The 25,423-nt window shown below is 35.0% G+C and overlaps 1 protein-coding gene across 1 annotated transcript in view; it reads right to left on the minus strand.

Moving 5' to 3' along the window:
• Positions 1-6,615: 6,615 nt before the first annotated feature.
• Positions 6,616-25,423, minus strand: part of CDH7 (cadherin 7) — an 85,471-nt gene continuing 66,663 nt past the window's right edge. Inside the window, exons 8-12 of the mRNA XM_061357397.1 lie at positions 23,437-23,573; positions 21,393-21,514; positions 19,099-19,216; positions 16,760-17,011; positions 6,616-9,242 (exon numbers count right to left, since the gene is read on the minus strand). Coding sequence (XP_061213381.1) covers positions 8,749-9,242; positions 16,760-17,011; positions 19,099-19,216; positions 21,393-21,514; positions 23,437-23,573 — 1,123 coding nt within the window. The 3' untranslated portion in view covers positions 6,616-8,748. The remainder of the gene's footprint in view (positions 9,243-16,759; positions 17,012-19,098; positions 19,217-21,392; positions 21,515-23,436; positions 23,574-25,423) is intronic.

The raw sequence follows: 25,423 nt of genomic DNA on the forward strand, positions 1-25,423 counted from the left end.
TTGTGCTTTTCTTCTACAGAATTCCATCCTACTTATATGACTAATAATGCATTTGTATGCCTTCCTAATGCCAAACCATTTTCACAAATGCTCATTGTCTCTTGATGCTCGCTTACCATCCCATATACAACACTGAAATTACATTGTTGCTGACATTGGCTGAGGAATGGTTTACTTCAGACTTATGCCAGAACTGAATCCTATCCATGCGTATACATCATATTTTCAATTCAAAAGTGAAAACAAAGAAACAAGCAAAGCGTATTACACAGCTTTTACCATACTATTTTCGTTCTCCAAAATATTGAAAACATTCTGTTCCTTTTCAGGTCTTTATATCAACAGATGACAAAGACAGATGAATGAAGAAATGTCACAGAGCAGATCAGTGACAAAGTTGGGCAGATAACTTGTTACTCCAATTACATGACCAACAATGTCTTTTTGGCTGAATCATTATTAGTAGGATGAGAAACAGGAGTATTGCTGTTCCGTTTAGTAGGCCTAATCATCATCTGTGACCAACTGTATGACGCATCATTCAGAGATAATAAAAAAACCCCAACTTTTGTCTATGAAGTAGCAACTAGAGAAAGAAACGAGCAGTGAATGTTTACAGGAAAAGGTGAAGAATGAGACAGCAAGACATCGTCATTCAGTGTGGTCTCTGCATACTATGACTTTTGTATTTTAGATGAGAACAGACTGCCTTTCAGCCACAGCATTAGCATTTATTTGCTGTACCTTTTCATGAGTGCAAATTCCCCAGAAGACAACACTCATCTTTTCAGTTTTCAAATTTGTGCTTTTTTTGTAGTACACAAAGGCCAAATGAAAGCAAAACCACTCTTAATACAGATGGCAATAATTGGCTAAAAGGGACTGATTAAAATGCATACCATTGAACAATGCCTCCTCTGCTTCTGCCTTGCTTTCAGTTTTAGTCAATTTGATTTATAGGCATATTCACTACAGGTGTTTAATTATAAAATGCTACCCTTCCTGTCTTCTCCATATACACCTACTTGATCCAGAACTCTGGATTATTGGTTACCTCTGTTTATTTCAAAGGAACTGCGGCTTTTGAACATTGAAATAACCCCATATTTCACACTAGCTATTTGAATTAAAATCTCTTTATGAAAGTGTTTTTTTGTATGAATAAACGTGGTCTGCACTAATCTTTGAGTCCCAACAGTGTATATTGACCTGTGTTAAGTCACAGTAAGAGAATTCATACATATTACATTAATGTATTGTTCATGATTAGTAAGTATCAATTTTTCATGTTATCTTCTTTGTTATAATTTACACTGAAAGATAAATTATAGTTCTACCTCAAAGCTAGTTTGTCAAGGTTATATAAAGAGAAGAAAACTATTAAATCTTTTTCCTAATTCCCAAGCCTTGACTTTGACACTGGCTTGCTCTCCATTCATCTTCGACATGTGACTACTACAAAAGTTAACAAATGTGCACCAAAAGCAGCAAAAGCTTTAATGTCATATATTATCTTTGAGGGGGCAGAGGATGGAAGGTAAGGGATGTGGAGAGAAGAAAAGAAAGAGGAAAACAAAATGTTCAACTTTCCTTAAGCTCTTTTAAAGAAATTGGTTTTTACACTTCTTAAATCTTCAGTTCCCTTGAAGGTAAATATACCTCACTTTTTCATTGTTGTAGTTGTTTTCCGTATGTCGCATTCAAACTCTACTAGAAACTGAAGGGGGAAAAAAATATGAATAAGCATCCAGCCAGAAACTGTAGCTGCTCAACAGGTTGCATGTCCTATGAGAAATCCATTCATGTGTTGATCACACATAAACTTGGAAAAGCAAATTTGCTATTAAGCTTATCACTTAGATATTTAATATCTCACGCTAATAGTTGGAGTGTTTGTTTTTTTTTGTTTGCTTAGTTTGCTTGATTGGTTGGAGTTTTTTGTTTTATTTTGTAGAGATTCGGGGGGGGGTTGTTTGTTTTTTTTTTAATTATTTTTAAGAAGATGATGAAACCAGGCCATGTACTGTAGACTGTTGGAAGGTACTGTATAGCTCAAAGTAAACTGTATTCCAGCAGCATCTGGTAAAATGTTATTTTTCACATCATTAGGTCATGTATACAAAACAGTAACAAAAAAAAAAAAACAGGAAAAGCTTGATATTCTTAATCTCTGTCATGCTGTTGCTCCAGCCCTTCTTATGATAATAAAATCTCAAGCAACTGCAAGAGAAGAGATGCCAAAACAAGAATATTATGACTCATTTGGATTGTACTTTCAGTCACAGAAGTAAAGCTACAGATTGTCACACTGGCTGAAGAAAATTATAATATTTGATTTTCATAGCTCAGAAATTCGATATGTTTTTAATTTTAGGGAGAAAGTGTATAGGGTTTTTTGGGGGGGTTGTGGGTTTTTTTGTTGTTGTTGCTGGTTTTGGGGATTTCTTTGTCCCCAGTCAGTATTTCATCATTCATACTTCATCAGGTATAAAACTTCTGTAACACTGTATTTATCATGTGCACAGAAATTATCTTGGAGAACAAGGATATGGCTTGTTACAGTGATGTTATTTGTACTATGTTGATAGGAACTAGTTTTTGCCATTAAAAATGTTCTACCAAGCTCCTTGCATTACCCTTACAAGATGCAAATTGTAGCTTCTAGAAAGGGAAAGTCAGTAAAAGACAAGTAAAAAGAACAGGTACCCAGCTCAAAGCAACAATCTCTTATCTTGATGCTGCAAGTGGTCATTTATCAGTCTCCCCCAAAAAGGTATAAATATTGACACCTCTTGAAAGCCATAGGGAGATTTTCCAAGCACTTCAATATGACCAATATATTTTAGGTTCATCAGCAAACACTTCTTTCTCTATATAATTTCAACTGTGGATATTGATAAAGAATGTTTTGATCATTAAGGAAATATAAGGACATTAAAATTCAGCTTGACCATTCTTGTCAGACTTGAATGGTTTAATGTCTAGCTGGATATCACACTTATCCTAATTGATGAGAGGAAAAGCTATCAATGTATTACGGAGAAGTAAGGCAGAGCAATAATTAAAACACTTCAATAACAATCAGTGCACATAGGGAGATTTTGTATTTGTGCTGTTTTACTTTTGTAACTTTTTCCTCTTTTTCTGTGCACCAAGAACATGATATCAGTACTAATGATGAAATTGAACTACAGGCAACAGACCTTGATAATTCTAAAATTTAATTTTGCTAAACATACGAAAGTTGCTGATAGTGGTGACACAAAATGACAGTATATTCCAAAGTTGTAAGATTAGACCCATAACACATTTTAAATGGTGTTAAGGGCAGCTTAACTGTAGTGTTAACTATCTGTGAGCTTGTGTTTAGAGAAAGTGACAGATGAGTTTCACCGCAGTCTGATGATGTTTAGTTTTTCTATCCATATCTTCTTGACATCAAAGAGAAGGAAGATCTCAGAACTTTCTTTTGTTCTATTATAACAAATGAAGGTAGAAGTCAAAATTGAAGTCAGGCTATTTTTGGTTAGTGCGTTTTTCACAAAAGGAAATAACAAAAAAATCCAATGAAAAAGTCAAGTCATACAAATGAATACTTTTGACCAAGAACAGCAGTTTTGACGATAAAATAATAAAAAAATCCCCACAAAACACAGACAAAAAAAAAAAAAAACAACACCCAAAGAACATCACACTTCTCTGGTAACGTAACTTAGAAGGAGTCAAGACATCCTCATACAGGAATAACCTAGTAAATAGATTTAAAGCCTTTCTGAGGAGGACTCTAAGATCTAATTCCTTACTATGTCTAACTTAGACACAAGAGTTTGCTTTGAGGTACAATGAAAAGAAATTCTGTCTTTGGCAGAGGTGATGGGGAGTAGAAGGAGAATTTATAATAAGTGACTTTTTTCTACTCCTGGTTTAGCATTCAGGTGGCTGTTATGGTGCACAATGGGTTTATGACTTTAGTTAACCAATAAAATATTAAACAGCAATCTTTCTTAGAAGTTTTGCTTGAATATAAACCATATTTTTCTACATCAGACATTAATAAGGATAAACAAAGTTTTTTGATAGTAGGGTTAATTTTTTTTTTCTAATACTCTCTAGTTATATATAGTATTTTAAAATAAATAGTTGGGTGGAATGTTGAGCTATACATATAATTTTAGGAAATACATGTTCACATATGAGATAAGAGCAGAAGCATGTATATGATATAACACTATAGCTTCAAGTCCAAGAAATTCCTATGTTATTTTCTGCCCTTTTTTTTAAATTTATTTATTAAAACCAGAAAGATTCCATGTCAAACTTGTGTCATGTAATACCTGGGTAAAGCAAATTTTTTCAATCAGTATATTTCTGTCTGAAATTCTATGGTCTAAGGTTTCACAGATTTATGTAACATCTTGAAAGATTTTTTTTGTCTTTTGTGAGAAATGATAAACTATAAACACAAAGCAAATTGCAGCATCAAAATGTGGATGTATTTTTCCATTTCCTTTATCTAGGAAATAAATTATTCCTGTTATGTGCTGGGTTCTCTTAGAGGAACAAAATTATGGGTAGATATCTATAAAAAACTTTTCTGTGAACAATATCACAGTATCACAGTAGGTTAGAGATTGGAAGGGACCTCAAAAGATCATCTAGTCCAATCCCCCTGCCGGAGCAGGAACACCTAGATAAGGTGATTACGGAGAATATAATACTTCTGCAGCTGTGTTGAAAAGAAGAATACTTAGTGCGGAAAAAATGATACTGGGATATAAATATATCTTAAGATGTATTCAGAAAAATTAGATATATATATATGTATGGACAACTTGGTGAACCCATAGTTAAGACTACAACTTGCAGATCTCTGGTTATCTTGTAGACTTTCCTGTTTCTGTCAGATAAATAAAATGACATTTCTGTCTTTTGCAATTCACTTGTGCAAGTCTCAGATCAGAAAAAACACACTTGACCCCATCTATCACTAATGAAATACCAGTATCATCTCAAATCATAATTACTCTACATATATTTTGAAGTAGACAGAAACTCTACATGTATAAAAATAAAATTAGCCACACGGTAGGCTACAACCAATAATTTGATAGTAGATTTTATACAGGTAATTGCATTCATCTTTCCTATTGTTATTTTCTTTTTGTGGAGGGAGCTGGTCTTTTCACAGTTATTTTATTCTATTTACCCTTCAGATACTGTCACTCAATAGTGAAATATTACCTGTCCCTTTTTTGTGTTTACAGATTTTGGATGAGAGCATATTAGGATATACAAAATGGCAGTATCTTATTTTTATGGGCAAGTACTCTTGTATGATATAAAGAAAAAAAAAGGAAGCATGACCTCTCCCTCCACCCCCACCCCCCTTCCCTTTTTCATTCTAGAGGAGAGGTTTCAGATAGTGCCATTATTTTCATGAGTTCTGCAGTGATTGAGTTAACCCAGGCATCAGAATTAATAGGGTTAGAAAGACCTGCATTACGTCTTAATAAACTACAGTAAGATTATTCTTTCAAATAAAATACGCAAGTCAGAATGTCCACTGTTCAACCCTGTTGAATTCAGTAGATTTTATACTGCTCAAAGCAGAATAAGGATTCTTGCCTTAAATCTTCTTCAGATGGGTAAAATTTATATGGATATTTTTAGTAGTACTCATAAAACTATATAGTTTTCAAGGTTCTCGGAAATCTGAATTTAAAATAAACCTCTTCAACTGTCATATAGTGGAAGGAAAGAGGTATTGACATTGCTTTATAGGATGGGAGTGGTTGCAAGGTTTGACATACTTTTTAAGGAGTACTTGAGGCCTCTAGTTAGATACTGGAGCTCTTCAGAAAGTTAAATAAATAAGAAGTCTTTTTAAAAGGCCTTTCTAATTAATTTGCTTAAATAATTTCATAACATTTCTAGGACAGAGAAAATATGTCTCATATTTTACTCTATTTAATCAGCAAAATATACTTTATAACATCAGAATATGTAATATAAAAATCACTCAAAGAAAGAATTTGAATCAGCTTATCAACTGTGAAAATGTATACTCATGGTAATTTACGAAGAATATTGTATTGTATGTGTATTATGCGTACCATAAGTATATATTACAGTACAGCTGTCACTGAGTGTAAGGAATTGTTTCCCTTCTTTCTTGCTGTAATAATATAATCAGTATGTAAGCATTATAAAGAAACAACAAATTTACTTGATTATTTTAGAACTGTGTAACAAACACCATGTATATGCAAGAGCTTTTGTGGCATTAGAGTAAAGCATATTCCTTTCCATGAAAATACATCCCCAAAAAACCCCTAACACAGTTTCTTAACATGGGAGCTTTTTAGGTTTTTGACATATATAGAAGGTAGAAGAGCAAGGGAATTGTGCTGTTTATTCTAAACCGCATTTAGATCTCCTTTGAATGCTATAAGCTTAAATCAGCATTTTTGACATCTTAATCCAGATGCATGAATTATCTTCCGATAAACAACAAGGAGATTAATAAAAAACTGTTCTCTCAGCACCTTGCTGATTTAATACCTGCTTAACTCCTGCAGCATATCTTGCTCTCATTAAACTGCATACACATGCTCCTTTTTTTTTTATTTATTTTTTTTATTGAAAATCTTACATATATGACTAAAAGTCATGGGCAATATCTTTCAGTTCCATTACAAAATCTGTCTCATATATATATATACTTATATATATATATTTAATACAACTAGAAGCAAATCTACTGAATTATGAAACAATGATTGTCTACTAAAATTTAACTCAAATTAAATCTGCTGCAGATGTTAAAAATTATTTTGTTTTCTGTGGTGGAGTTGAAGGCCACTTTCACATAGTTAACTGATAATGCTGTGCTGCAAAAATTACAAAGCCTCAATGATAATTTCCCATCTTCCAGCCTGGTGTCAACCATACATTAGGATTTCAGTACAAGGATCCTTCATTTCAGAAAGAAGTACTTTTAGAGTGAGCACCATCCTCTATGGAGTACCTTCCATTCACAAACACAGTCCTGCAAGCAATTCTGTATGCCTCTCAGTAATTGCAGGCAAGTCAAGTCATTTCAAGTTAGGTACAAGCAAAAACGTTTGCAGGAGCAGAGTCTAATTTAAGAACTCATCTACAGATTATCTAAACCGAATCCATCTGAAATAGTACTTAAAACCACTATTTTACTTGAATATATGCCTTATCTAGTAATAAATCATGAAGGGTGAAGTATAAATATTGTCAGAATCATAAAAAAGTTGTATTTTTCTAAGAAATCCTACTTCAAAATCGTACAGCATTTTAACCAACAGCATCTGTCCTGTTTTGGCACTCCTGAACCAGCGTAGAAATTATGTGTAGTGAGTTACCTTCAGGGAAGAGTACTTATGTGTAGCAGGATCTAAAGATGCATTCTGGAGTTAATAGCATTGCATTGCTTAACATAAGAAGGAAATTGAAGATTCTTTTACTGTGATTCCTCAGCAGCAAAAGAGACGGGGAATCAAAAAGCAAGGTGTTTACAGTCTTTGAAGCATGTAGCATGTTTAACTTTGAAAATTAAATCTTGCATTAACAAAACTCCCAGCTACCTCTGTAGTCTTCTTTCAAAAAAATTCATGTACAAATATTTTATTTAAACATCTCAGACTTTTTAATGGCTCAGAAGATAAACTGCATGTCCTTGGAGATGCTCTGCTTTCTGAGAGATGAATGGTGGGCAAGATTGCTTTACTGTAATTTCTCCATTTCCATGCTTCATTTCCTACATTCATCTGAGACTGGAAAAAAATCAGCATGTTCTGATGAGTCTAACACCATGGGCCAGTAAAATGGACCTGAATTTAGTGAAAATTGGAGCTCCAAAATAAATATAATGCTTTATGTTAAATAATAATAAAAAAAGATAAATTCTCCTGTACAAATCAGAAGAGATAATAAAAAATAGCAAATAGATAGCAACATCTTTTCTATACCTACATAGGCATCACTAAACTTCTCAACCATAAGAACACCCCTCCATATTTCTCATTTTATATGGTTTGCAAACTACTTTGGTACGTTGATGACAAACATTGTGGAAATTCTCAGTTCAAAGAACAATTTTGCATAAAACTGCTCAGAAAATGACATAAACTTCTGATTGAATATCTCTGAGAATAAATAGGGAGAAGCAAAAAGATGATCTACTGGGTTTCTGTTTGTTTTAATGTTTGCCCTTCTGTTTTCATCATAGCAAGCTGCATGCAACACTGTAAAGAAAATTTCTTAAAAAAAACCCGTTGCATCCATAAATGATATATACTGTGATGTTGCATTGAATTATATATTGTATTTGTAAATTTGTTTCTTCTTACACTTATCTCCTAACAGAGACACTGCGTGCTAGATACAGCAATACTGCAAAGGCATCTACAGAGTATCATTGGCTCATTGAGGTCACAGTGCATAATATACTCTTGAAAGTGAGCTGCCTCTGCAGGTATCTGAGGGTTGCTATCTATTTGAATGTGGCTGAGCATTTCATTTTATCAAAAATGCCACTGAATGCTCATATTTTGTGTGGTCAGTGCAGTCCCTAGGACAACTCTAATGAAGATATGTTCCACCAAGGCAAAAAAACCTAAAAGGTTAAAAATGGAGAAATATTTACAAATTTTCTTCAGTCTGTAAGGTTTTCTGTTTTATTATTCTTCAGTGCATTTTCAGAGATAGGTTCCAAGGCTATGAGTATAAGCATTCTGGTCCAGTCCCATACATATCCGCAAGCCTTTTGAAGCGAGGGCCCCAGTCACTGAGGTAATCATAGTTCTGGTCAGAGTTTGAGCTGATCGAATCTAAAGAGCTGAGAGACTCTGCCACCGAGCCATTCCCCTCAAACGCGTATGTCTGCAGAGAGTCGTAAGGTGGCGCGCAGGGGTCCATGTCAGCTTCTTTTAGTCTTTCCCAGATAAATTCCCTAAAAATGACATTATCTGGAATGCTTTTAAAAGTTGGTCTGCTCAAGAACTGAATCTCAGGTGTCACATCCCTTCTGGTCTTGGTGTCTCGGATGATGTTGAGGTTTCTCAAGGCAGCCATGTCAAAAGCCTCGGTGTCTTCTTCTCCACCACCCTCATCATCATACCTGACGATGTTCTCTCTGATATCTCTTTCTTCATCAAAAATGAGGGGCTCCTTTTTCCGTCGCCTCATGGTGACAATCAGCAAGACAAGAACTGGAACACAGAAAAACTAGAGTTTCAGCAGTGCTAAAGTTTCCTCATATTTGTCCCAGTGGTGCAAGTACTCATTAATCTATACGGCAAAGACCCAAGGAAGTAACAGGCAGTTTATGCAGTTAGATTTGAAACCTAGGAGATCATGAAACAGCTTTTAAACCATAAGCTTTTTAGACATTAAAGAATCTCTTTCTGAAACCATTCTGAATTAACATCTTCATCTCTAATTCTATATCCTATGCTGTCCACTAAGCATAAATTTTAGGACTGGTTCAGTCTGACTATTACAATCTCACAGTCATGAAACAAAAAAAAAAAAAAAAAAAAGACCTTTTCCTGAACTCTTGATTGCCCAAGTGATAAAAGCACATTCATAAAGTACCTGAATAGAATTTAAAAACCAGCGTTTGTGAAGTGCCTGAATTAAAGTATATGGTCAATCTCTGCTAAATCATAGATTGGAGAACATTGAATTGTTAAGTAATAGGTAAAATAAAACTGTCTTAGTTCACGGATTGAATGTATCTCTACATAAGACCTCACTTTCCTATATAGTGCAAAGTACTGTACTTCAGGTTTATGAATTACATCTAATAAGAACTGCTAGGGCTGGAGTTTATTGGATCAGCCAGTGTTAGAAATGTAATTTTTTTTTTATTATTTTAATCCCTAAAGTTTCTTTCAGCTCTGCAATCTAGTACTAAACTGCAGTGACAGCCAAAAGAACTGGGAGAAACTAACTCAAGGCTCCTCTAGTTCAAATAGAGTTTTGGTAGAGAAACATCATTGCTGACACAAAAAATATGGAACCAGTAACATGATAATTGCACCCATCTGTGGAACATGATGGAGTGTTAATCATCCTCCTAGAAAATGATTAATACTATACTGTAGCATCTGGGCATCCGCTGACTTAATGATACTCCTAGATAACAACAGGCATCACTATGGCTGTAAACATAACTTTGTGTTATTCCACATTCAATTTTTCTTATCTGATTTTATGTTTATTTTTAATCTTAAGTATATGTGATTATATGCATTCATATGAGTAAGTTTTACAACTCTTATAGAATTTTGAAATGACAAATAAATGCTGTAGAAACATCTGGAAAAGCAAAAGGTGATACAGATAAAATTAAGCATGTGCTTCCCCAGGTAGTCTCAAAAATGGCCTCCATAAATTGTATGATATAGGACTGCCATTGTTGAAAACCCTTCTTTTCATAGAAGAATTTTTAAAATCAATATCAATCTAAGTCATTTGAAGGCATCAAATATTAGGATCACTTGGTTAGAATAAAACAGTCAATCTGAAATTGCACATGCAGAAAACTAGACATTGCAGTACTACTTAGAACTGACTAAAGCATAAGGTGATTTTAAGGGTAGACTTTCTGCTATCCTTCTTATTTTTCTTTGGAGCTATGCATGTCTGAAAATAAAACTGGAAAAATCTAACCTTTATTTTCTAAACTTTTTGACAAATATATTAGGCAATATTTTCCCCCCTTTTTTTCAGTAGCTACTAGGGGCACATCTAATGATCCATCTACTAACAGATGCCTTGTGACTTTATTACTGCAGCATCAGCATCACTCTTTCTCTTTTTTTGCCCCTGGCATCTCCCTGATTCATGCTTTATGTATTAAATTCAAAAGCCGGTAGTTTGGAGCATTTTGGTTTTTGTATATTTGAACAATATTTACATAAGCAGTTTGACAATATAAGTTTTTGACCTTTAAAGTGATTTTCATGAAATTTCATAACATTCTGATATTTCTATAATACAAATTGAGCCGTAAATTATACAGCAGTGAACATAAAATTGTCATCTTAGAGGCAACAATTGCACTCCACTCTTGTTGTTTTTCTTTAGTATATGATATATTTTAAAGTGAAAGACAAATTAGCTTGCTGACAGTAAATATACATTTCAGCCAAGATTGCCATTGACATAACTTTTTAATTACTGTTAATAATTTCCTTTACTCAAGTGTAAATGCATTTTCACACCACTGTCTCTCCTAACATACTCTTAACATGCTTCATTTTGAAAGTTAAATACCTGCTTATAAGTGAAAAATATGAAATTTAGTAGGCAGGTTCACCTAAAGGTACAATAAAAATCAAGACACTATGAAAGATGTATATAGTATTCCTTTTACATCTCACAATTGCTTAAAGCCAAGAAAAATACGGAATCTTTCTAAAGGTTAAATATTTCAGCATTTAGACGGCTTTATGGGAATATTAATTTTTAGTCTTTCCAGCAGTTATGAACAGGAAAGTTTAACCTCTAAACAAAGATTTAGCTGCATTGCAGGAACTACGGATGTGAATACAAGCCCCAAACAAATTTCACTGATATCTAAATCAAGTGCAAATGTTTTTAAAGCTTATCCATTTCTTATTAAATAAGGGGGGGGGGGGGGAGAAAGCGGAGGGAGATCCCCTACATTTATCACAAAAGCAGAGATTAAATCTGTCATTAGTCACTAGCTGAACATCTAGAAAACCAGATCTTATGCTTTTTACAGATAAAATAATGCAATTGTAGAATCAAATATGCTGGAAAAGACCTTCAAGTTCAAGTCCAACCATTACCCCAGGACTGCCAAGTCCACCTCTAAACCATGTCACTGAGGTATAAATGGAAAAATGGAAAAGCTTAAGGGACACACACACTGCACATTAAGGCTACAAGTTTGGCTCCATACTGATGCACAGAACTCATGCTAAATAGATGAAATGGCAATATTGATTTCATATGTGATTTTAACAAATGAATAAACCAATCAGCATTAGAAATAAACACTAAATATACAGAAATAATAGAGAGAGATCAAAACTACCCTGTTCTGATTTACATCTGAATTGTTAGAAATGTTGATTATTTTTTTTAACAGGTAAAATAGACAAGTGAAAATGCCATTTGTTTGTATTAGCTGTGTTAATACATATTTTTAATTCTTGTGTCAGTATAGATATAGTGGTAGTATCAGTAGTTCCATTCACCTAAATCAGTCTTTAAACAAACACTTCTGAATACAAGAGCACCTTTTTAGTTTGCTATTTTACAGTGGGCTTTATGGAATTATGAATTTTCTATTTTGCATGATCTCTTGAAAAGTCAGGTTTAAGCCACCTGAGCATATTTCTCTGTTTTGGTATTAATCTTTCCTTTTGTACCCAAGGCAACTGCAACATAATTATAAGGAAGCCATAAAAGCCCTGAGATAACCTGAAGGAGAACACTACATACAGCTATACAGTAAGGGACAAAGCTAAATCACAAGCATTATCATGCTGTATATACGCTATACCCCTAAGCCTGGTATTTACTATAGCAATAAGCCACATCAGCTATGAGCAAATCTGCACATTGGTTTGTGCCTTAGGTGTGTTATGATTCATAAATCTGAAAACTGCAGATCCTCAGTCATCAAACCAGCACTCTAATAACCTATTTAGTTATACCTTGCAGTTGCCTGTAGTCAGATGAGATTTGGGGATTACAGAGGCCAAGTCCCAGGAAACCTGCATTTAATTCCCAGTTAATAAGCTTCATATCTAATTGTTGTGTAATCAGTTTGGATTGATATTTGCAAAGAGACTGTGACCTTTAAATGCCCACACTGAGTGACCCTAATCAGCTCCATAACTTTCAGAAAACAGCATCAGCACTGCATACTCAACCACCTTTTAAATGACTTAATTTGGATACCCCCAAAGTAAAAGAGTTATATATTTATCATTCTTTAAAATGCAAGACCAAAACCCACACATCCTATATAGTCACATTCTGTACACATTTTACTTATTTAGAGAATAAGATCCTTATAATTAAGACAATTTCTTCTTGTTTATGAATCACACAATTATGTGTGCTAATTTAATTGTGTTCTTGTAGGTATTGTGATACTAAATTCCCCATCCTTCAACTGAAAAAAAAGATATATTTTGAATTTTAATCAATATATTATTATTTATATTTTTATTAACTATAATATTATATTGTAAATTCTAGTATTGAACTGATATGAGTCTTTCTTTGGTGCTTTTAAGAAAATAAGTAATAGCAGATTATATCTAGAAGTATGCAAAATAAAAATTGTGAAAAAGCATTATGCCAATCTAGTTTACCATTGTTTCAATGCAAAGAAAATCTTTAACCTCTCAAATAGGATTGGGCTGTCTACAGGTGAACGTTCGTTTCTGTGTGATTTTATGTACACTTTTTATGCTAAACACTTGCTATAAAAGCAATTATCATGTCTGGAAGATGTTAACTGAAAAAAAAACAAATTACCTTGAATTAAATTATTATGTAATTTTCAGAGGAGTTAAGAAAATTTCTACTTCTCTAAAATTATATACACTCTAAAGTGAATAAAACCTAGCTTTTAATATGCTTTTTGTAGAATAAATTGCAAGAATTTTTTTTTAGCTTTTGTTTCTAAAACATAGCTTCACTTGCAGACTGAGTAATTATAAAGCAGTCTTGAGTAATGAACAAAGCACTGCAACTTTCTTGTGAAATAAAATTTAGAATTTAATCTCCATAGTCAATATGAGGAGAGAAAAAAATTTGGTAAAATGTTTTTAACTTTAAAAATTTATTTTAGTCTGAAAAAATAGTCTACACCATGTTATATGCAATTATAATGAATCAGTATGATTTAGTAACGTTCTTCTTTCTTAGCATTAATGAAAACATTGTGTTTAACTAAAACTGATAAGTTGCTTAAGTAAAAATAACACTAGGAAATCCCCCTGAGACAATCTGACTCTTGGTCAAGACAAATGGTTATTTTTTTAGGCAAAAGGATGTCTGGGGCAAGAACAAATACCAAACCACATCATACTAACTTTAGGAATATAAGAGCTTGCTAAGAATTCAAGATACTAGTGCCAGGATGCACGTATCCATGACATTTATGCAAATCTCATGCCTCCTCTGCATTACAACTGGCACTCATATTGACAAACATGACTGGATTTGCACTGTGTGTGAATCTTGGGCCAGAAAAAAGAGTTTGATTTGGTAACCTGTCTCCCTTTGTCAATGATAAACTCTTGAACCCCTGGTCCCAGCTCTGGAATGACCTGCCAACAGCTGAAACCTGTTTTTTATGATGTGTTATTGGATTTTCAGGATTATTTTTTCAAGAATATATGTGAACGTAAAAAAAAAAGAAAAAGAATTAATAAAAGGAGAAAGCATCCAGCATTCAGCTGATCCCGGAAAATGTCTTCTAGGAGCAAATGAGAGAAGAAGAAAGGCTTTGGGACCAGACAAGCAACAACACTTGACTGATTTTACTGGGCAACAGCAATGATTAGGCACTTCTTCCTTGGCACCTGGATAGGAAAAAATAGCAGCAGGATGCAAGTACCAAAATGCAGGACTCAAAACCAGGGTAAACATACAAACACAGATTAAACTGTGCCTGCAGCTTTGAATTGTACCCAAAAAGGAGCAGTTTAGGTTGGAAGTGATGACAGCACATACAAATGTCTATTTGAATAAATAATGGTGACGCATTCAGAGAGCTGAGTTTCGAAGTCCAATTCTTTGGTAAATAAAATCAATGGTGAATTGGTCATATGCACGATTCCTTGACGGTGCACAGCCCATTATTCAAATAGCTTTTCCTCAATTCGCTACGAAAAGCTTCCTCAGCACACAAAAAGTGACCAGAACAAAACCTCAAGTTTCTTATTTATTTGTTGTGTTTGAATCCTAGTTCAAGGAGTAGAATAAGCAAATTATTGCCTGGTAACATGCTGTGTCTCCACTCAGTTCTCTTCTTTAAGACTTTATGGCTTCTATTTAAGAAAAGCTTATGGCCATGCATTGCATCTACAGCAGTTTATAATCTTTGCAAACTGTCTTTCTATGTATATGACAGAAATGATGATGTTTCAATTTGGGATGCAGTGAATTGCTGTTGTTACAGAATTTTTCTTAAGTACATTAGTCCAAAGTTTTACTACTGATGCACATGCCAGTTGATATAAGAGGATCTCTTGTATATATTTTCCACAATTTACCATTTAGCTTCATGTCCAAGTAAAGTTTGTCTGTATAAATGGCCTAGAAATGCTACTAGAAATATGGCATTAAAAAATATTCATGAAAACTTTTGGCAATCATTCCCCTCCATTTCTCCTTAAACTTAAGCCTAACCATGTCTTGAGTGAGTTTAAACAATCTTTTGCTGTAGGGGGTCTTGTTACAAAGATGGAAAACTCTGTAAATGCCATTGCTTATACATAGCTCCTGAGTAAGTTGGCTGGGTTCATTGCAGAAGTAATGATTTTTCTGACTCTGTAACAACAGTGCAAGAGGATTTCTTTTTCTGGCTCTTTTAGAAATGTTTGCAGCAGAAGAGAAGTTTCCTTCCAATGGCTTACAGAAAGGTGAATTAAAGTCAGTAAGGGATATTTATACATTGATGAGATAATGCCATGAATAGAAGTGTGGACAAAAGTCTCTCGATTTGACCTATTCAAGTTACTTCAGTAACAGTGACAGATAAATCACCCCTGGGGTCATACCAACCTGAGTAGACTCTGGTATACCCTTTTCCCTTAGACTGGTATGTACAGCCATGGAATAGAAAAATCTCTCTATTAACAACAACTGTTGTGTGCTGAACTGGTACTCTTGTTAACATGTGAACTTTCCAGCAATAAGGAAAGCTGCACTTTTACTCAACATCCCATAGATGCAGGACATTCCTTCATTTTCTAATTTTGGCCTTTGCTACTACCATGTAGTCATTTTGTTTAAAGGCTGAGCATGGGATGAGAAATGCTAACCAAACTAGGCTGTTGACACTATTCCACTGTTTTCCAGTGTCTTTTATCTAATTGAACAGCATAAAACCCCACTGTGCTGCCAGTTGCAGAACTAAGAAAAGGTCATTCTGTAGAAGATAATCAACCAGATATTATTTTCTTCAGTGAATTAACTCTGTTGTATTTTCTGAATGTCATTTGTTCTATATAAATCAAGTTAAAAATAAATAGCTGTATCTCTGAAAAAAAAAGGACACATACTGGTACCGGTGAGACAGTAAGTATGCTAATCCAAACACTCTATCTTAAACATGACATTTGATGCAAGTGATCTTTGTTGTTCACTTACTATTATTTTATATATATATGTCTGGAGGCAGCTTGATATGTGAACAAAGTATCTGAACTGGAAAATCCCAAATTAAAAATTTGTGTGTGATAAAAAATGCTGTTCTGCATGGAATCCTAGGTGTCCCTGTTTACAGAATTCAGGTGGGGGAGGAGGAGGAAGCGGCATTGGAGTTTTTGTACACATCTGTCTGTGTCTATCTATCATTTATCTATCATCTATCATCATCTATCTATCTATCTATCCATCCATCTATCATCTATCTATCATCTATCTATCTATCATCATCTATCTATCTAATCTCTTTATCACTACTATACATTGAATGGAAAATAGAGGTAACAGGAAAATAACATACCTAGCAGTGTCAAGACACAAGCCAATATTGCAATCAGGGCTCCAGTGCTAAGTCCGGCAGGCAAGATATATGCTTCTGCATTGCATGACTGAGCAATACCATCTGCATCACAGTCACAGACTCTGATGGTGAGAGTATTAGTGCTACTAAGTGAAGGTGATCCGCTGTCCACAATGAATATTGGCAAGTAGAAAACAGACTGTTCTTGTCTTCGGAAACCATTTCGTCTGGTTAATACTGTTGCAGTATTATCTAGGTAAAGGAATAAAAAGATAAATATAAATTACACAACTTTTCTAAACCACAAGCCTATAAATAAAACAGTCTTTCACTTAAATTATTTCAACAAGTTAATCTTTCCTGGTCATATATTTTTGATGCTGCAGAGAGAATCAGAAGAGAAACAATACTTAGCTATACAAAAGATTTCAATTTTTCACAAACGTCTGCTTCAAAATTGTAGATGTCTGTTTAATTTAGTTCAGGTCACAGTTTCACACTCTTGATAGATAGCTGAAGATGAGCTCACTATAAAAAAAAAACCTAAATCAAAAATTTACCCTGTTGTGATCAGGTTATCTATGTACATGTTTCAGGTCTAATTTCCAAGGCTCTATTTCAATTATTTACAGATATAGATATCATGTTAATGTAAGGGATGAACAAATTAACAGGAGAAGAAGTTCGAAGACCAAGGAAATATTTTTGAATAAAAAAAAAAATCCAGTTGGTACACAAATACGAGTAATTGCAACATGTAACCCTAATGCACTTGTTTTCATCTCATCTGAGTGTCAAGACGACTACTATAATCCACCTAAAATGCATGGTTTGGTGCTGCTCTGAGTTGAGTGATTAAAAAGTCTTTGTGTTCCAGAAAATATGTACAAAACTCACTGTGTTCAATACAGGTTGAAAGCTCCTGAGAAGTAAGGAGTTACATCTCCTGGAATGTATAGAAATTGTCAGTCTGTCTATCTATCTATCTATCTATCTATCTATCTACTGACCTATCTACTGATCTATCTACTTATAGACAGACATATTGATAGTCCTATAAAGTTACCTTATTGTGTCTTCCATTACGACGTATCTGGCAAAACATGGAAGCACTTCATACAGCATCATCTGAGATATGCGTAAAATTAATTAACAGTGAGAGAGGCAATTGCTGCTGTGTTTTGTAACTCCTTTTATTTTTACTGGCATTGCAGAAGTCTGTTATTACTTCTTTTTTTTCCCAATTATACATTCTCTGAAAGAGGGCCTGTCTTTTCATTAAATCGTTCACAGTACTTGTAACAACGTCAGATTTCTCAATAGAGTCTTATAATAATGTTTTGATTATTTTGATAATATTACTATTACAGTCTTTAGTTTTGAACTGCAAGTTGCTCATATGAAGAAAATTAAGCATCTCAATAACTACATGCAGGGTAAAGCAATAAATAACTTTGTGAGAGAACTTTATTAGGTCACATGTTATACTTGGGGAATGTTGTTCAAAGTCTGTCTGTACAGACAATATCCTTTAGTCCACCATATGTCTGTTTTTCTTTTTTTATTAATAAGGATGGCTTTGTAGCTCTGGTTTAGTACTAATCCATAAAAGAGCAAGAGTAACATAGTGTCTATTTAGTTCTGTTTGCTTCAGCTAATAGCTAAACTGACTGATGCATGCACAGCTTCCTCCTATGCAATACAACTAACTGGAACACCAATTAGAAGTGTGTTCTCAGGTATTTTAGCTAATAGAAACATGATGTCAGTGGGAGTCTTTGTATAAGTCTTTGGGGAAATAGCCATAAGATGTCTGCGTAGATACTGTAGGCAGCTTCCATTATCAAAAAGATTCTTCAATAGGTGGTATACCTAATGAAAAGATTTGGTTTTCTAACAAAAAAAAAAAAAATTAAAAAAATCCAAAAAAATTACAAAACCCCAAACAAATGCAAAACCAGAAAAACAACACTTGCTCTTTATGCACTAAGTTACATTAATAAAACAAATTCCTGGACATTTTTTAGTCACGACCCCAAGGTTAACACTAATAGATTACAATCTATAAATACAAGGAAAAAATGAAAGAAGAGTGACTTCTGGAAGAAAAAGAAAAGTATATATATATTTGAAGTTACTTTGTTGGGCTCAAGGCTTTAAATAATTCAAATAACAGCTTAATTTCCTTTACAACTCTATAGATAATTTATTTTGTAGGCTGATTGTAGTTCAGTTTATTTCCTTACCAGAATAGAGGTTTATGCAGGTAATAATCAGCACAGTATATTCAGACTGAAAGGTGTTAGTGGTGAATATTTACTCTGCAAAAATGACTTTACCTTTGTTGTCTTGAAGTGTAAAATTGTGGTTATTTGCTGCCTCTGCTGTCAAACTGAAGTAGAACTGATGGCCATTAGGTGGATCATCTTTATCAATTGCACTGATTTTCTGGATCACCTGTTTTGAGGTACATCAGGGTTCATTGTTTGGAATGGTAAGAAACAAATGCAAGTACACTGTATAATCCCTTTATTACTTATTAAAGTATAAACCCTTCCTTGAGTCTTACCCATATTGCATTTTGTCTTTCTAATCTCCTAAGCATGTGTAAACACTATAAAAACAAAAAGAGTGACATGACTCTTTACTTTTCCTGTACCAAATATATTGTCCAAAAGCAAGGACTTGCAACGACTATGAGAAAGTTTTAGGTCCTGTCATTCACCAGACCTTGGAGTATAAACTGCTTGGCAGTAGAAGTGCATGGACCTTTATGTAGTTATCAGTGACTGAAATTCATGCTGTAAACTTTTACAAGGCAGCGAATATCCCTTTGGGTATTTTAATTCAGGCATTTTTTTTATTTTAATATGAAAAATAAAAAGCCAAGTCATTACTATATTAATAATTACTGGATTTTTTCCAATTTTATTTTCTAAAATTGTCAAAATCTGCCTCTAAAAAAGAGTTTCACCATTGTTTACAATCCATAAAAAATGAATATTCAGAGATAATAGCTCTGACTAGATCCCAGGGGAAACAAAACGAAATAGTTCAATGAGAGCACACATATTCTGTGTTTCTCATGAACACAAACCAATAATTATAGTGTTTTCTTTTAAGGATCAAATTTACGCTGTGAAATTGAAATGTGTAATAACAACATCTGCAATAGTCAGGGAGAAACAAAAGCTCAAAGTCTCCCAGGGAATATGTGAGATCAATGTAAGTGAATCATTCACTAGTTTTCTGGGAGAAAGAATAGAGAATGAGATAACATATCTATTTTCTGAGGTCTTACAAAGTAGAGAGGAGAAGGCCAAATATAAGACATATGAAGGATAAACAATACCAGGAAGTTTTAGTTGAGCCTAGGGCTATTTGAAACACATTGAGGGAATTAAAGGCACTGAGGAATATGGTAAGAATATATCTCCCTTATGAAATTATGGACTTATGGACCATACTTCTGAAAGGAAATAAAAATAAATACAGTTTTTAGAAATTATAGACCTTTTGTCTGAGAAAAACCTCCATGTCATGACTTTCCACTTCCCAGTATAATTAGAAGAAAGTATGCATTCTTAATATTTTTCAAAATTAGGTGAGTTTTGCAAAATGTGTCAGTTATATCAGTAAGAAAACCAGATATTTTATCAACCCCTTAAACTAGCAATTTTTATGCCTGAGTCGTTCTTTCAGACATATGGTGAAGACAATCATAGAATAGTTAGGGTTGGAAAGGACTGTAAGATCTAGTTCCAACCCCCCTGCCATGGGCAGGGACACCTCACACTGAATCATCTCACCCAAGGCTTCGTCCAACCTGGCCTTGAATACTGCCAGGGATGGAACATTCACAACCTCCCTGGGCAACCTATTCCAGTGCCTCACCACCCTAACAGGAAAGAATTTCCTCCTTATATCCAATTGAACTTCCCTTGTTTAAGTTTTAACCCATTACCCCTTGTCCTATCACTACAGTCCCTAATGAAGAGTCCACCCCCAGCATCCTTATAGGCCCCCTTCAGATACTAGAAGGCTGCTATGAGGTCTCCACACAGCCTTCTCTTCTCCAGGCTGAACAGCCACAACTTTCTCAGCCGATCTTCACAGGGGAGGTGCTCCAGTCCCCTGATCATCCTCCTGGCCCTCCTCTGGACTTGTTCCAACAGTTCCATGTCCTTTTTATGCTGAGGTCACCAGAACTGCACACAACACTCCAGGTGAAGTCTCACGAGAGCAAAGGGGCAGGATCACCTCCTTTGACCTGCTGGTCACGCTCCTTTTGATACAGCCCAGGATACAGTTGGCTTTCTGGGCTGCAAGCGCACACTGCTGGCTCATGTTGATTTTCTCATTGACCAGGACCCCTAAGTCCTCCTCTGCAGGGATGCTCTGAATCTCTTCTTTGCCCAACATGTAGCTGTGCCTGGGATTGCTCTGGCATCAGCCCACCTCACAAGCTTGTCGAGGTCCCTCTAGACGGCATGGTTTGATTAATATTGCTTGTGCTGCTCATCAAAGCATCATTTTTACTGCCATAAAATGATTCTATTTCACCTTGAAGGCATTCACAAGGTATAGCTGCCTATCTGCTAAAAATAAACATTAAAAAATTATCAAGCCATACCTGACCAGCTTGAGCATTTTCACAGACAGTTGTCTCATACTCCATGGCAAACTCAGGGGCATTGTCGTTGATGTCAAGGATAGTTATGGCTACATAGCCTCTCCCAATCTGTGCTGGATTCTCTATAGAGAGAGAAGGCAATAAAATAATAAAGAAAATCTTCTTGCAAATTATTCTTTAGGTCAGCACATTTTCATTTGCATTCATCTTTTGCATATACATGTCAAATCAAATACAGTGCCTCGTAGAAAGACAAAGAAAGTCTTGGTTTGATCTTCTGGACCTGGTGGAAACAATATTTATGTTTTCCAGCTGCTTCAATTAAACTAAAATTTTAGTCTCAGGGATGAACTGAAAAATCTAACTCACTAATTACAGTGCTGAATCATATCATGTGGAAAGATAAAAACAAGATGGTGTAAAACCATTGCCAAGGTGTATAGCTAGCCAGAACACTGCTCTGAATATTGGGAATAGCATGGTTATTATGGGTTAAATACATTGTTGTTGCAACTCTGATCAGTATATTAACAAGTTAAAACCAGAATTCCATCAGGTATGTGTAACAGAAAAAAAAGAGAAAAATATACACCCAAGCAAATCCCAAAGTATTTAAAGTACACACAGAACTAAGTATTTCAACACTGTCATTAACACATTGAACACCTTAAATATTAACCACATTCTTAAACTGATGCACACCTTTAGATAATATACAATTCTGTTCAGGGTTCAATGTCATAATTTAATCTTAAAAAATAAATATTTTTTGACTACATATAAAGGATATCAGTGTGTACTGTACTTAATTATCTAGATAACACCTCTGTTTTGGAGCAGGAAAAACAGATATTGTATTATTTTTTTACCACAAGTGGTAATATTAGTGATAGAGCAAGGCAGAATGAAAAACTATACAAACCTTCATATATGTATCTATCTTTTAATAGGGTATTACAACCACATTTTAGTAAGTATTTAAACCAGTGCATCCAAGCATAGATCACAAAATGGAATTTGTTTTGTTGGGTTTTTTTTCCCACATCTGAAATACCAGAGCAGTAAGAAATTTCACCAGCAACTTTTTCTTCTGCTAATTTAAGCTTATTGAAAGCCAAGCAGGCCATGAACATAAATTAAAACATTATAGGGTATTACTTGTGCTCCTAGACTCTCACTTGTGTCACTTGGCTGCCTTGTTAGTTTTGTTACTACCCAGGAAAATTTTTTGTTCTCATGCTTGCCTCCTAGACTAAAATTCTCTCCTGAGAATACAAGATAAATTCACACAGACACAAAATGGTAAATGTTAGCTTTCAGACTGAAAGCTAAATTAACCTCAGCACAAGCAAGAAGTGAGGATTTTTAAAATAGCAGGCTAGAGAACTGATAACTCTTCCTATCACAGCCCAACAGAGTAATAATAAGGATGAAATCTGAAGAAATAATTTATTCAAATATAAAGGTAAAAATAGATAGTTTTTTACAGAATGTATTCACAGCTAAACAAGTTTAGGTTTAAACGTGCATTAATAGAATTCTTGTTTTATGTTTTTCAGTGGTTTGATTCTTCAACACTTTTCATTTTACAAGAGAAAAGATACCATGCACAATATATCTACGTCTTACCTTAGGAAAGTGAAACCACACAGGCAGCCATATCCCTTTATTTCACGCCTTTTAAGAATGCTGTTGTTGACCAACAGAGATCAACTCGAAGTGTCATCATTAAAATGTGTTAATTGGTCTCCTCTGTATTCTGTATCACTTTTCCTCTAATGATACTTGGTCTGAGACTTCTGACTTAACATATCTCACCTTCTTTTGTATTTATTTTTCAGAAGTCTAAAGGCTATGCAAGGTGTGAAGTAAAGAACAAATACTTTATCTGTGTTTCTAATTTTTATCAGTCTTTTACACTAAGAATTATTTTTATTGGCCATGCTATGAACCTGTCATAATTTTTCTTAGAGTGCTGCTGACCACAGCTAAGCCTGAAGTTTCACACATAAACATCCAATAAAATCTTTAAATTGTTACTTACGACTCTCCATAGCCAAAACTGTGATATTATGAACAGCATTAGTTTCCCTGTCCAAAGATTTGGCAGTTGTAATGACTCCACTGTTGGCATCAATATTGAAATACCTCTCCAGGTCTGTGTTTCGGTCTATCGAGTACCTATGTGGAGAATGAAAAAAACCTTCTGATTTATGTTTAGGTACAACTTGTAAAAATCTAAAAATTAATAGTGAGAAAGGTTGATCTATGTGCCTTCTCTGGAGTGTTGAGAGTACGCATATGTGAGAGAATTACACAATGACCTGTGCAGTTATAGTGCCCTCTTTAAGTGAGGTTATATGTATTCCCCTCTCTTTTCTTTCTTCCTCTCTGCTGTAAGGCAAACTTTCATTTAGTCATGGAATAGCCCCCTCCTGAGCCCCAGAAAAGGAGAAGGAGAGATGGAAGTTTGCTACATGGCTGTACCATCCTGGCACTACTCCCATGGGGGCTGTAAGTCTGTGTACAGACCTTCCCTGTGTGAACAGAAGAGCCCTTGAGTCAGCCAAAGAGGATGAGGATGATAAAAAAGAGGAAGAAAGAGAGAAAACGGGAGAGAGATGATGCAGAGTAGGTCAAGAGATTATATCTCATCACTGTCAGCTCCTGGTGATTTACTGTCATTAGACAAACACAGGATTATGCCCTTACCTCTTTGGCTTAACATATCTTTTACCTCCAAATTTGCTTTAGGAAGGGGAAATGAGCTCCCTAGCAAACAGAAAATAGCATAGGGGAAAAGGTCAAAATTTCTGTGGGTGTTTTGCTTATAACCCTTTTGGGAGAAAGCAACAGTTGACCAGGCAGATTTAGATTTACAACTGGAATATTCTTGATATTTGATTTAAGATTGGGTCAGATTCTCACACTCTCATTTAGATCAAGCATGTACTGCAGAGCTCTTCCCTACACAAAAGGTGAATTAAAATATCTCAACCAGACCAAGTGTGATCATTGCAACTAGTGTCATACTGATGATAGATTACTGATATAACTGTAACCAAATAATCTGAACAAGGCAGAAAGAAAGAATTATGGAAGATGGTTTCACAGGATCATAGAAACATAGAATAGTTAGGGTCGGAAAAGACCTTATGATCATCTTGTTTCAATTTCCCTGCCATTGTCAGGAACACCTCCCACTAGATAAGGTTGCTTAAAGCGCTGTCCAACCTGGACCTGAACACTACTGGAGATGGATTTATCACTTCTTTGGGCAACCTGTTTCAGTGACTCACCACCCTCACAGTAAAGAACTTTTTCCCTATACCTAATCTGAATTTCCCTTGGCTTAATTTGAACCCATTATCCCTTGTCCTACAGCTACAGTCCCTGATAAAGAGTCCCTCTTCGGCATTCAGTCCCTCTCTGGCAGTTTAAAAATGAGACTTCCCAGATATAATGATCTTCTGACACTGTTTGTTTGTTCTCTGTTGTAATATATAAACTTCTACTTTGTTCTATTACTGTGTTTTTATCTATCACTCTTGGCCGCAAAATCTTAGAGCAGAGGCTTGTTACATAATTAGAACTGTTTTGCCATATTATGTCCCAAGAAGAGAATGAGGAGAGAGAACAAAATGAAAAGCTGCAACAATAGCAGCATCAGTTTTCATGTATTCAGGCTTTGCCCTGGGTTCAGCAGTAGCAGTCATTTTTCTCCTTCTTAGTAGCCGGTGCACTGCTATGTTTTTGACTTTCAGCCTGGGAACAATGCTGATAACACCAATGTTTTTAGTTGTTGCTAAGTAATGTTTACTCTGGCCAAGAACTTTGTGAGTCTCATGCTCTGCCAGGGAGGAGGGGAAGCTGGCAGGAAGCAGAGACAGGACAGCTGACCCAAACTACCCAAAGAGGTATTTCATACCACAGCCCACCATGCCCACTATATAAACCGGGGGCAGTTACCCAGAAGGGCTATGTTACTGCTCGGGTCGGGCTGGGTATCGGTCGGCGGGTGGTGAGCGGTT

This window comes from Neopsephotus bourkii, unplaced genomic scaffold, assembly GCF_033783945.1.
Source record: "Neopsephotus bourkii isolate Nb327-2 ecotype Australia unplaced genomic scaffold, CSIRO-AGI_Nbou_v1 NB_894, whole genome shotgun sequence".
NCBI classification, from domain to species: domain Eukaryota; kingdom Metazoa; phylum Chordata; class Aves; order Psittaciformes; family Psittacidae; genus Neopsephotus; species Neopsephotus bourkii.